Source organism: Acipenser ruthenus, chromosome 4 (genome assembly GCF_902713425.1).
Source record: "Acipenser ruthenus chromosome 4, fAciRut3.2 maternal haplotype, whole genome shotgun sequence".
Lineage (NCBI taxonomy): Eukaryota > Metazoa > Chordata > Actinopteri > Acipenseriformes > Acipenseridae > Acipenser > Acipenser ruthenus.
In genome coordinates this window covers 17,732,805-17,747,556 of record NC_081192.1, presented here as the reverse complement: position 1 = coordinate 17,747,556, position 14,752 = coordinate 17,732,805, and the positions used below count along the sequence as shown (strand labels likewise).

Sequence of the window (14,752 nt, the reverse complement as noted above, 5' to 3'; positions counted from 1 at the left end):
ACTTTCATCAATTTCCACAGAATTCGTAGAACTCCTGAAGCACTCTTGTACACTCTGTACGGAACTCCATTAGGCCCTGGAGATGATGACTCCCTTGCCTTTTTCACAGCTTGCTCTACTTTCCACTTAGGTGCGCAGTCCTCCATTTGGTATTCTGATGGATTGATAGGTGCGATGTCTGAAGGAATCGACATAGGCTTCTGCCTTTTTTAATCTGATTTGAATAACTGATTTGAGGGGTGCGTAGGTGATGACGTGATCAAAACGTGCCAATCAAAAACAAATGCAGATTGTATCTCCAGCGTTCACTAGACAACACAGAACTGTATACAATCAATTGGGGCCCAGGATTCTAGTGGAAATACAGCGAGATATTTTTATTTATGCTACATAAACAAATACAAACACTCTTTATAAAAAAAAAAAATCTTGCGGAACTTACTGTACAGTAGTTTACCACGGTATAATTTTGTCATTAGAAATGTTTTGTGCATGTAAATGAATGCAAAATTCTTGACCTTAGGGGAAAAAAAAATTGTGTAATTTACTGTGAATGTAAACAAATGCAAACGGACGATGAACTGAAATGTGTTGAATCTAATTCAATCTGGATGGGAGTGGAGGTGAAGATGATGAGGGTTGTATTCATGTGCCAGTTTTGCTGCTTGTTCTCCTATTTCAAGACGCTGTATTATACTGTATTTAGCTTGTATCAACAGAAAGAACAATTTGTTTTCTCTTTCACTTGTTAGACTCCATTGCTTTTTACACATTTAGTGTTGCTGCGATAAAACTGCTCAATGAGTGGTTGCCCTAGAGAAATAAAACCTGTGCAGTTGATTTGGACATGTGGTTGTTTGGCGTGCAATTTTTTGGAGTTCTACTGTACTTATAAATTAAGGTACTATGAATAAATGCATTACTGAAAATGTTCTTGAAACCTATTGATATTAATAAGCATTTATTTATTTAGAATGCAGTTACTTTGAAATATACTTTTTTTTTTTTTACACCTTTCAATACTGTACATAAAATAAAATTGCGTCGATTTGAACTGAATAGGAGATGGGAAACTTAAAAGAAACCGCTACTGCATTTTAACTTAATACTTAATACACTGTTTGACAATGTGGGCAATAACCCTTGCACTATCAGTGCACTAGAGTGGACATTTTGAAAAGAGCAAAGTTATAAATGTAAAAAGTTGTCAGGATGTTAACAATGAAAAGAAAAATGACAGGTAGGTTATTTAAACAGTTGTAGCCGCATGTGGGGACTGTAGCCCTATTTTTTTTTTTTTTTCGGCACCCTGCTAACTCTTTAAGTAACTCTAAAAGGTGAGTGATTTATCATGATATTTTGTGAGCCCCTGAAAAGTAGCAAGCTTACCTTTTATCATAATTCTGGAATTGATATTTCAGACCCTTTTGTGTCACTTTTGTTGTTATATTAACTTTATAATACTCGGCTATTGGGTCTCTTGAACTGATTTTTTAACAGTTGCAGATCTGAATTACTGCTGCCAATAAGATCAATAAAATTAGGCCTTTTGTCTACCAATAGTATGAAAAACAACAGCTGTGTATGCATGTGCATTTTTGTCTTTTTAAAAGTATGTAAAATGTAAATGTCTGAGACGGCACTATAATCAGTAGCAGTATTGAGGTCCACTGCTGTCTGTTTGAATGGATCCCTTTGTCTGCTAGCTGTTTTGAAGGAGATTCAAAAGATTGTCATTCTGTTTATGAATATTTTTCAGGAGAAAAACAAGCAGCTACCCATGTCAGCTTGGATCAGGAGTTTGACAGTGAATTATCACAACAGTGGAAAGAGCTGGAAGAACAAGTTGTAGCTGTAGTCAACCGAGGAGCAATCCCAGTGAACTTCCAGCCAACTCAATACTGTCTCAACAGCCAAACTGACAACTTCAGATTTCCACTAGCTGTAGTAGAAGGTATATTTTTCTTGAATATTGTAATGGGGGAGGGGGGAGGGGGGGAGATACAGGGGCATTCAATAATTCAGTTTTAATATCTTCGGGCTTTCTAGTCTTTATCTTGTTATTAAATGGGTGAACATGAGACATCCACCTAACACATTTAAAAAATAAATAAACTAAAAGACAGTTTAACTACAATAGATGTCTCTGCTCCTGTGGGAATCTGAAAAGGTTGTTCAGTCTTCCCTTAATTAATGGAGGCAGATTTAGTTATCTCTCTAAGAGATCAAAAGATTGCAATATCAGTAAGTTTTTGTCTTCAATTATTTAACTAGAAAAATCTCCATTCAAAACTGCAGATAAATGAACTAACCAGATACAGTCAACTTTCATTAAAACTAATTTAAAGGGACCGGCAAAATAATAATCTTATCAGTAATTCATATTATCAGTAGTCTTAACACAAATGCATACTGTCAGTTTTTATTGAAGTGGCTTAAAAAATGTTTGGTTACACACATTTTTTTTTTGTTAAGTTGGCTGCCAACCAAAAACCAAGAACATTTCATTGTAAATTTTAAACCAAAGCATAAATTAAATTGATAAAAAGACAAAACCTCTTAGACCATCTATAACATCTATTAGTTCCAGTGGTACAAATTTCTGTGGTTTTAGTTGACACTGCAGTTTCACAGATCTGGATTACAAAACTCTGTAAAGATTCTAAACAATTCAAATTCCAGAGCTCGTCTCCAAAACATCCAGTCAGATAACATTTTACTGTTTATACCATTTACAAGTGCACGTTCTGTTTAGTAAAAGGGAAGACTTTAGGAGTATGAAAATGAGCAATACAATACATTAAAATAATCAAAAAAGAATTCCATGGAAGATTATAGTGAAAGTTCTGATTGACCATCTGTGGCAGGATAGCATCACAGCCCAAGCTGTTTAGAGACTCAGAGACAGAAGCTGCAGTTTAAAGCACATTTATTAAACACACAAAACAAATAAACAGGGCACTAGGGCCAAAATGAAGATTCAAACAACAGACGAAAGAGTTGTAGACTGGGCATCTGCCTTCACTACAGGTTTGTCTAAACACAGGTCAAAACCCCCCTAACTCCTTCTTCCAAACAAAGATTTCTCCCTGCTTTTATAACATGTGGCTGGCCTTCATTGATCCTCAATTAATCAATTAAGCTCCAGCCACGTTCTGCACAAGGATTCGTCAGGGGTCAAATTAACCCCATTTCTGCCAAACAAATAAATAAATAACACAACACCCACACTATTTAGACCAACAGGGCTTCTGCCCTGCCACACCATTGCTTGCTTTAAAGCTAGCAGACAGTTAGCATCATCTCAGAAGTGCAACACAGTGGTGTTTTAGATGTATTAACGTATTGGACGGGTGTATTTCTCAATGCATCAATGTCAGCAGAATAAAGTTTAATTAATTATATATATATATATATATATATATATATATATATATATATATATATATATATATATATATATATATATATATATATATATATATAGGAGGCTGTGTGGTTCAGTGGTTAAAGAAAAGGGCTTGTAACCAGGATGTCCCCGGTTCAAATCCCACATCAGCCACTAACTCATTGTGTGACCCTGAGCAAGTCACTTAACCTCCTTGTGCTCCATCTTTCAGGTGAGACGTAGTTGTAAGTGACTCTGCAGCTGATGCATAGTTTACAAACTCTAGTCTCTGTAAGTCACCTTGGATAAAGGCGTCTGCTAAATAAAAAATTATATTTATATATATTTTAGAGGAAGTGGCCACTCCCCTGAGTCTGGCAACATGGATTTCAAAGAACCTCTAGAGGCCCTGTAACACAAATTAAACATGTGGTATTTCTCTACATGGAGTAGGTCACAGAATGGCACTTAGATTATATTCACTGCCACATTCTTTTAACCTTGGATCATATGAATGATACAGACCAATTAACTTTAGGCAGCATTTTACAGTTGAAACAGTGTTGTAGTCTATGATTCTCTCAGGTGGTGTCCGGTAGGAATGAACCCCATTCACTGCTGCGGTGCTTTAATCTCAATACATTTCAATAATACAGATGTTTTTCTTTATTTTTGTAAACCATTCTGATATCGGGTACGACATTGCCCTTAGATTTTCCCCTGGGCATCCCATTTAGTGTTCGACATCCTAGGTCAGTTTTTTGTAAGGATATTTTGTAACAAAAATAAACACACACATTAGAAGTTTATATGGCTACTCTTCTTTAATTATTAGTTGCTTGGTGAAACTGCAAATGTAAACCAAAAGTAAAATAAAATTATTTGCCTCCTAGGTTGCTGTAACCTTGAACTTCCTTGAATAAAAAAAATAATAATAATAAAAAAAACAAAAACAAACAAACAGACAGAACCTCTATACTGTAGCCAGATACACCTTTATGTACTGATCAAAACGGTTACACTCTGTGAAAGAACATGCGTCACAGGTCAGTCTATTACTGGGAGTAATGCATTTTTCAATTTAAAAAATAACTGTGTACTACTTCTTCCTTATGATTTGCTAACATTGATTTGGTTTCCTTTAGAGCCCATCATAGTGGAGGTTGTCTTTAGAAACCCCCTGAAGGTTCCTCTCCTGCTGACAGACCTCTCGCTGCTAGGGAAGTTTCAATCCAAAGATTTCGGTCAGCTTCAGAACAGGGAAGAGCCAAAAAGCAACGAGAAAGATGCACATGGGAAGGTACAGTTTTCATAAACCCCCACCCCCCGGTGTCTTTTAAACGTTCTGAATACTTGCTATGTATTCACCTGGGTTTGCTCCCAGAACAATTTCACTGCCCATGTCTTGAACTTTCTTTTGAAATCAAGCATGTACTGTTTGAACATCAGTGTTGTAGAAGTCAGTGAAAATGAAAGGACTCTAACCATGTTGCTGATTCTCTTTCAAAAACTGCTTTGATTGAGTTTTTTTTTTTTTTTAAGCATGCAGCAATACTTCTAAAAGACAAGATAAAGAAGTTTTCTGAAGACAGTTTGGAATTGCTTTAGGAACAACTGCAAGTTGGGCTAATGGCCCAGGTCACACAAATAAGTACACAAAAACATTAATTTAAATCCTAAAATGTAGGTATATGTATTGTCATACCTAAAGGGACTTTTACCTCCTCCATATAGGTAAGAGTGGCTGGCAGAGCCTTGTTTAAACTGCATTTCATATGCTCCGTGTCCATGTGATTTATTTATTTTTGTCAAGTTTTGTGAAAATCTGTGCGATTTAGTTTTTAAGTTATAGAATCGTGAACTTTTTTTTCTTTTTTTCTTTTTTTGACAAATTAGTCTCTTTTTTGCGCTAAAATAACTCAAACGGCTGCGTGTTTAAACACCATATCTGGAGGCGGATAGTACTCATTGACTAGGAGTTTCTTTTTTTTGAAACCGAAAAAATGGATAAAGTATTTAGCGAGTTATTTAATTTTTTCATCGTGCATGCACGGTTTATGTTTTGCTAACTCTCAAGATGCGCAGTCGGGCTCCACCACCAAGAGTAAGTTAGTGGGTATTAGTCAGTTTAATAATTCTTCCTGGGTAATTTTAACTTGAGTTCCTTAGGTCACTTATAGTTCACTTATAGTTCACTTATAGTTGTGAATATACTAGGGTCACTTATAGTTATGAATACACTTGGGTAGCCTGCATTTGTACAACAAAAAAAGTTTTTTTGGGGGGGGGGGTGATTTAGGTCACGGTGTCCTCAGCTCACTGACCCCTGTAGACTGGCCGGACACCTGCGGGCCTGCCTGCATGTTGCCCAGAGCTGCATGGTCCTCCAACGCTGTAGCTCTGAGGTGACTGCATGGGGGGCCTGCGGAGTGAAAAGAAGCGGACGGCTGATGGCACACGTTTCGGAGGATGCGTGTTGGAAAACATGGATCGAGAATTGATTAGCAGTTTGCTACGCATGTGGACTGGCAGAGCTATACTGGTGTTCTTTTCTGAAAAGAAACTAATATTGCAGATAGCAGACTGTTTGGTTCAAATTGCATGTACTGCTAACAATTGATAAGAGACCTTGTGTCTACAAGCTTCTTGTCCAACATTGACCTCAAGCTAACAAGATATTGGTGCTGTGGACCAGGAGGGGCTAGGCTCTAAGACTTTTAGGAATACAAAGCATAAAGGGGCTAAAAGGCTCCCAGGGACTGCTGTTGGACCAAGAGGTTCACAGGGAGAGTAAGAGATAATACCACTAGGACTTGAAGGGTCTAAGGCAGAACGGAGAGAAGATGACAAAAACCAGATGTATGGACCTTTTTGGGGCACCAGGGGTTTGAGGAATGCACTGAGTTCAGAGGTCGTCACACTAGACTCACACACACACACACACACACACTCACACTAAATGAAATATATGTTAACAGGATAATGAGTTGTACCTTTTCTATTGGTTAAGTGTCAGAGAAAGAGGAGGAGAGAGACACCTATGCAGAAGGGTATTTAATGTCATGCAACAATTGTAAGAACGAGTATTCTGTGTCCTGTACCTGGGACCAGACTCCCTGCATATTTCAATAAACCTAACAACTGACTGAAGAAAAGGACTCTGTGCAGTTTCTTGAATCTACTTACTCACCATCCTCTTTTTTAAGTTACATCAATGCGTATGTCTGTCTTCGTCCCTCCTGAGTCAGCGCGGGGGTGGCAGAGGTGAGCCAGGTTGAAATAAACAATGATTGGGCTTACCAAATTGGGGAGAAAATAAGAAAAATAATTGGCGATTCAAAATGTACTGTACTGTACTGTGTTGAAGGGGGTTTTGTTCAATTCATGCATTGAACATTTATTTCAGATTAAACATCAGTGACATCATTTGTGAATTGATCTTTTCATATTTATAGGCAACCTTCAAAAATGAGTTTATCAGCACAGACGTCATACTGGAGTTTTCTATGGGTAGTGAAGAAACAAAAGTGGTAAGTTTCTCATAAAAAGCTTTAGTTTAAGAGGACATTTTTATTTAAGTACTATTTATTTTACTTTAATCTACTCGTCTCATTAACTGCTCTCTATCTTGGCAAGCCCGTGAGTTTCAGTTTCTGTGAGCGCATGTACTGCCCCTAATGAGTCCTTGCTTGCTGCAATGCGTGAGAGCCCTGTGCTTTGTTTCCCAGAATCCTACTGGAAAATGACGTTGCAGTGTGGTTGATGGTTCACTTCTATATATGTGCAAAACACAATCTGTATCCAAAACCGGGATCAATCACTGGCAGAATTCGAGGGATTGACATTCAACCAAACAGCCCTGCAGTTTTTAAAACCCTAAAACCCTAAAACCCCTGCATTTGTGTAATGTGAAAACAGCAGCTCACCCCATAGACTACAATAGCCTATTGGAAAGCACTAAGTCGCAGTTACACCATCTGATTTCATGAGACGGGTCACGGTTCAGTGAAACGAGGTGTGTGGATCACAGTTCAGGCATCTACGGGTTTTATGAGCAAGAGAAATCTTACTGTTTACAACATGAGGATAGCTATAACAAGTGAAGACTTCCCCTTCAAACCCTTAATGTTATTGTATTTCAGAAAATTGTAGAAGAGATTTAGTGATTTTGTTATTGTCTATTCATCGATTAAATTCCTTATTGTATTCAAGTAAATGGTCAATGTATTTGTTAATAATACAGTAACTATCTACTATGTAATACAGTAGGGTGTTTTCCAAATGTATTAATAATGCAGATTTGAGTTTTATTCTCTTTTTTTTCTTTCACTGTTATTGGCAGATGAGATTATGTTCATAATTCTAAATTATTTAAGCAGTAGGTGAGTGCTGCACTTGACACAGAGTAAAGGAATGTGTTTTATTATTATTATTATTATTATTATTTGTTTATTTAGCAGACGCCTTTATCCAAGGCGACTTACAGAGACTAGGGTGTGTGAACTATACATCAGCTGCAGAGTCACTTACAATTACGTCTCACCCGAAAGACGGAGCACAAGGAGGTTAAGTGACTTGCTCAGGGTCACACAGTGAGTCAGTGGCTGAGGTGGGATTTGAACCGGGGACCTCCTGGTTACAAGCCCTTTTCTTTAACCACTGGACCACATAGCCTCCTCTTTTTGTTATCTTCCTTTTATTATTTGCATTCTACTATAAAAAAAGTACATTTCTTTAAAATGATTTATGCATTTGTTTATTTTGGGTGCCAAGACTGGGAAAAGAATACAAATTATGAAGCAGGTTAAAATGTCTTAGTACTGTTGTCACAAATGACTTGTTATAATTTCCATTTCATAGGCACGTTTGAAGCTCCTTCCCCATCAGACAGGAGAGTTGCACATTCTTGGGGTTGTTTATAACTTGGGAACTGTCCCGTTTGTGAATGTGGTAGATGGAACAGATCCTTCTTCTGGTCTACAGGTGGATGGTGAGTGGAAATGCTATATAAAGTATGTTGTTCAAGGTGACAAAACTGCACATGCATGGTGTGGATGACTGGGAATTTTGAAAAATAAATAGAAATTCCAGTTTTCCCAAATGCCTGACCAACAGGGTCTGAGGTACAACAAGCTGAATTGTTGTGGCCAGCACTCCAGGTAAGCTGCGTAATGGGTGTTTTACACCTTGAAGAAAATATGAATTTGAAGAAAATTGATCATAGAAATGTCAGGACAGCTAATTGTAGCCTGCCTGGAAATTGCCAGAAACACATGAACAGTGAGTTGGGGTTTTCATATAAAAAAAATAATAATAATCACTTTCAATGTGAGTTTGTGACTGGTGAATAAGCGACTGGATTCTTGATCCTTCGGATTTCTCAATATACCGAACAGTCAACTGAATTTTTTTTAAGGTAAATCTATATAATAAATACAATATCCTGTGTTTGGAGGGAGTTGGGATGCTTTATATTGCTATAGCAAAGCGATCAATAAGGAGTACAATTTTATTGTTTCTTTATTTGATTTAGTGCAGTTTTAAAAAAAAAATACTCAAAATAATATATAGTATGTGAATGCAGGCCTGTTGAGTATATTCCATCAGCAACGTTGGAATAAAAAGAAAAGTTCTGCTTCTGTGTTTATTTGCTTCACATCCATATTGTTTGTGGTCAATAAAGCAAATAAGAGTAATTTTTTTATTTTGTTTATTTTTGTACAGTAGTTCAAAGTGACATTACAGTTAAAATGCAAGGCTGTAGTTAATACATACCCCATAATTTAACTTTAAAGTATGTACAGTATTTATTGAAGGTATTCAGGATTTTAAGGTAATGTTGCATTTTACTCGCCCAAAATACATTTCACTCACATTGGGCCTCATTTACTAACCCTTCGTAAAAGCAGAACTAAGGCGCTCTAACACCATCCTTTAACGCGTTCCTTATTTCTACAAGTAAGGTGGTATTCACCCAGATGAATGCCTCTTAATAAGGCATAGCGTGCACCTTATCAGATAAGGAAATTACACCATACGGAGGAGAAGAGAGCCTCTATCCTGCACACGGAACAAGTGGAGGGACGACCAGGGCTCATAGACACAGATAGAGATCCTGAGCAGTACAAAAACATGTGTGTACATTTTTATTAATTTAAGGTTGTTTATATTAAATAAAATAGTATTAAATCAATATATTAGTGGGGCAGGCTGAGGGCATTGTCCCCTGGAGGTAATGATAGTTCTTCCAGAGGGACCTGTAGTTTCCCACTAAAGGCCTGGTCCCACGGGCAACTTTTGTTGATGGCAACAAGAGGAACACAGTTGTTGCCTGCATGTTGCCTTGCAGTTTGAGGTGGTCACACGAGAGACAAACCTGCAGCCGACAAGCTGGCCACACACAGGCAACAACGTAATGCAAACTAATCACTAAACTAATTTTGCTGCGAAAAAGTTCATTTTTTGGGGTTAATGTAGGAATGACAGGCATACTGCATACACAGCAAATTCATTTTAAATAGATATTTTTAAAAAATACACTACACATGGCATATTATTAAGATACATTTATTCATAGCTTAAATATGTTATTGTAATCATGGACATTAACATTCGCTTATCACTATAATAATAATAATAATAATAAACTTTCTTTTGTATAGCGCCCTTAAAAGTAATCATCTCAGAGCGCTTCACAATTAATAGTACAGCAATAAATAAACAGATTATACATAAAAAAGCACAAGGAAATAAATGCCCAGGGTGGTCACACGAGGCGACAAGACGGCAACATCTGTCGCCCCCTTGTTGCCATCAACAAATGTTGCCCGTGTGACCAGGCCTTAAGAGCTGAGGTCTGAATCAGTCAAGAAAGTAAGTGAGGCAAGGTTGTGTACTAAATATGATGTTATATATATATATATATATATATATATATATATATATATATATATATATATATATATATGTTGTTTAAATAAAGCTGTTACAGGAAAAAAAATAACTTTCTCACTGCTGCATAGAATTCTCGGAGGAGTCAGTTGAGTTTGTGGACGTCGTATTTATTTACATTGTTGAGTTGGATTTGTTTGAATTTTAGGAAGTCAGAAAACAATGAAAGCAAACTTGTTATGATGATTTTAGTGTTTGCAGCATCTTTGCTTCATAGTATATTTTGTATATAATATATTTACATCACACAATCTCTGTCTAGCGAGATGCGGGTTTGTCTGGCATTTTGCCTTTTTGTGTGAAGAGAGGAAGGACGCTCAGCGTGATGTAATTTGAAGGAGTTTGTAAAAAAAAAAAAAACTATTTACCGTAAGCAACGTCACAGGGGCAATAGTTGGATTTATTTTTGGTCATGTTATGAGGTTTTAACCAATCACATGCCAGAATTTCTAAGGACTGATACATATATATACACACACGCGCACAGAGGCATACAGAGAATACAATGACAGTGGTAATGCCTTGTAAACCATTTCATTACAGGATTCTATATACAGTAATGTTGCAAATGAATGAGAATTCTCTTGTAACACACATTCTGTACTGTAAAGCTGGGTCTCTCTCTCTCTCTCACTCTCCTTTGGGCTATGATCCTTTCTTCCTCACTACTTTAAAAACGGTGCCTTTCTCTGTTAGCAAGGAGTGTCTCCATGATAACTCGTGCTGAAAGGCAGCTTTTTATAAGAAGGATCTCAGCTGATAACACCTGCTTTCCATCAGTGCTACTAAGCACGCGATTTAAGGCGCACTTTATGGTTAGCACGGTTTAGTGAATACCATGTGTGTACCATTCATCTCATTAGTGCTATCTTTCCACATCATTTTAATAGTTACAATGCATTAGGCAAATTCAGCAGATGCTAATCAACCCAACAACTTATTTTTAAGGCTTGTGTGTTAATGTGCGTCTTATGCTTTAAGGTGCACCTTATCTAGGTTGATCTAGGCGTTCAATAGCATGCACCTTATCCTAGGAGAAGGCACGCTTTATAGCATAAGAACATTTAGTGAATGAGGCCAACTTACTTTTTTGTGGGTTTTTGCGAGGGTTCTTTTTTATAGTCCTTAGACAGTGACTGTGATGATATCAGTGACAAAAATGAGTCACTAAAGGGGTTAGAGAATGCATAATCTTTTCACCTCTTCCACTCAATTCACTATTAAGTCAGCGAGGAAGAAGTTTTATTTATTTTATTTATTTATGTATTTATGTTTTAAAATATGTTTTGCTTTGTGTTTTAGATCTTTAAATCTTTCAAGCTTGCATATCTGTAAAGAGGTCCTGGCAGACTAAAATAAAATGCTCAAGAGCACAGGCAAATATGAAAGGAACTGCACAGCTGCTGTAACAATGAAAAACTTGCAAGACTGTGCAGGAAAATGTACCTGCGCAAAACTTTATACCAGAAAATTGATTTTATTTCCTTTATCGTTCCCCACTCTTATACTCAAGGAAACCTTGTAAGTAATGGTATGTCAGTTCGAGGTCGACAAGATCTGGAAATTCAAGGACCTCGTCTTAATAACACTAAAGAAGAGAAAACTTCAGTCAAGCATGGTCCTGATCGACGGTTAGACCCTATCATCACCCCACCGATGCCATTGCTAGAGGTGATCTTTTAATTTTGTTTTTCAGCATATTGAAGCACTGAATCTGAATATCAAAAAATAAACAAACACATGGTCAAGTCCTGACCATTTTCTGATTTCACACGTACAAAACATCTGTACACTAATTTGTTTTATGTTTTAATTTTAAAGTTTTAAGTTTTAAAAGAAGGCATTTCTGACATTTTCAAGAAAATTGTATATTACAACTTTTTTACTGTACTTGTACTGTTTTCTATAATAAAAAGTGTGTGTGTATATATATATATATATATATATATATATATATATATATAGCCTTTTGTTCGTTATATCGAGGGGTTCATCCTAGCTAAAGGACAATCAAAATGAACGATAAACTGTTGGAGTAAGTTAATGAGATTATATATATATATATATATATATATATATATATATATGAGTACAACGTCGCATATCCGACCTCCTGTGGACTGGGGTATAGGCGGATATGTGAAAAAGTCATGTACACATGCATAAATAGGTTAGTGAACAAAAACAACACTCAAACTGCTTTAAACACGGTGAAATTATTTGCTTTTAAAAGTAAGCAAAACGTAAACAAGATTAATTAGGCTACAATACACAGTGTTGCTCTGCGGTTTACTATAAGCCATCTCCACGCAAAGCTTTTAAAAAAAAAACCAAAAAAAAAACAAAAACAAATGGTAATTGTAGAGTAACCTCCAGCTGATGGCTTCTTTCTAAACTCTAGAAGTCCCTGCCTCCCTGGTTCTGCTTTCTTAATATCTCTGTCACAGTGCTTTGCGCTATTTCTTGATATTGCCAACAGCCGATAAGAAGCTTGGTTTAAATACTGCTTCGGTTATTTTAAACAGACGGCCGGTAAGCATTGCGTTTATGAAGCTTGCTTTGTTTAATTCAAATGCATTTAAAAGCTACAACAACACGCTGCCAATATCTGCAACCATGCGCTCCATCATATAAATACATTGCACAACAAGAGTAAAACACAAAACTTTCTCAACTGGTGTATTGACATGTCACTGCTACACACAGCTGACTGACACGCACACATTCCGTCTCTCTTAAAGGGGAACGCACCAAAAGGCTGATTTGCTATAACGCTGTCTTTCTGTATCCATTGCGGACGCTGCATTTGCTGATAATACCATTACTCTTGTAGCTGCCTTTATTTATTTATTTATTTATTTATTTATTTAGCGAGGCAGTTAATTGATCAGGACGGTTTTGTGACGGTCGGATATGCGATGTTCCACTGTATATTATTATTATTATTATTATTTTTTTTTTTGGTAGTTTGTGGACTTTTTAAAAAGGCTTCAGCCCTTTGTGCTATCAGTAGATGTGTTTTCATTTACTGACAACTTTGTATTTCAGGTATTCTTTATAAATTTTCCTACTGGACTGCTCTGTGGAGAGATACGGAAAGCACATGTTGAATTTGTGAATGTAAGCAAGGTTCTTCTTACTGGATTAAAGGTTGCATCCAAACATCCAGAGTTCTTTACATTTGGAAGCAATACTGCAGCACTGACACCCCAGAGTCCCACATCATCAGAAAACTGCAGTGCATACAAAACAATAGTAACAGACTCTACCTCTGCATGTACGGCATTGACTTCCCTGGTGTCTCCTGTGGACTTTGGAATGGGTTCTGGGAACTCATCTCTTGGGGTGATTGATATTCCGCTGCCTGACTCTGTTCTCTTACCGGGAGCATCTATTCAACTGCCTCTGTGGCTGCGAGGACCTGATAAAGAAGGCGTCCATGAAATTAACTTCCTGTTTTATTATGAAAGTGCCAATAAGGTTTCCAAGCTGAGGTAGGTAAAGCAATACACAACTGTTAATTTGTACAAACTGTAAAAACAAAGTTTTTAGTTTTGTGGTGTGACTGCATGCATTGTCAAGTGTTTTTTGCAGCCTTTATATAAAGGGTAAGCACTCAGCTGTTTTGAAGTGATGGTGGTAATGGGGGATAAACATGAGGATTTCTACATTGGACACAAGGAAAAAATATAACAATACATTGCATATCAATCAAGAAAGACTGCTCTTTGGACAACTGCACTGGAAGCCTTGTTGTGTTGGAAAACCGTCTTGTATTGATTGTTGCTTTGTAGGTTTCATTTTTCAGCTTTTATGTTCACCAACTGACTTCTGAATTCCTGAATTCTGCAGGTGTGTTGATAATTTGGTGCACTGCTGGGATTTGGCAATTCTCCCAGTTGCCATGATTGCTTCAAAGCAGCAGAACAGATGTCCTTGAAATGTTAGCAAGTGTTTGGAATAGCTGAAGATACAATACAAATGTATGACTGGCCATCTTTGGTACTCACAGTTCTTCTGCATTTTTAAAAAGTGTATCCTATTTGGGATACCACTGAACAGAAATGTATGTTACCTCTAATTTATTGTTAGACCCTGCTTTTGCATGGCCACCTACATGCTGTTGAAATGACAAACATATGCGTAAGTCAGGGTCCAAGCATCTGAGATGATTAGGCCTTTTATTTTGGCTCATTTAGGCCACTCTTTGTTTTTCAGTGAGAAAACCTGGACATAGGAGGGAGGGAGGGATGGGGGAAAGAGCCTGTGGCCTATGTGGAACTGTTTATAATCTAGCACCATAATTGACAATCAGTTGTATTTGAACCTTCTGAACACTCTTCACAGACTGTGGTATAAAATGTGTGTATGTAAACTTAATATGACAGACAGCATTGGCATTTTTGACATGCA

The 14,752-nt window shown here is 37.0% G+C and overlaps 1 protein-coding gene across 3 annotated transcripts in view; it reads left to right on the top strand.

The window, feature by feature from the left end:
- The window catches only part of LOC117400221 (trafficking protein particle complex subunit 8-like), a 76,040-nt gene that overhangs the window by 36,874 nt on the left and 24,414 nt on the right, over window positions 1–14,752 (top strand). For all 3 annotated transcript variants that reach the window (XM_033999817.3, XM_033999816.3, XM_059022106.1), the window contains 6 exons: window positions 1,760–1,954; window positions 4,534–4,688; window positions 6,844–6,918; window positions 8,249–8,378; window positions 11,853–12,010; window positions 13,388–13,833. In XM_033999817.3, the coding sequence (XP_033855708.3) occupies window positions 1,760–1,954; window positions 4,534–4,688; window positions 6,844–6,918; window positions 8,249–8,378; window positions 11,853–12,010; window positions 13,388–13,833 (1,159 nt within the window). The remainder of the gene's footprint in view (window positions 1–1,759; window positions 1,955–4,533; window positions 4,689–6,843; window positions 6,919–8,248; window positions 8,379–11,852; window positions 12,011–13,387; window positions 13,834–14,752) is intronic.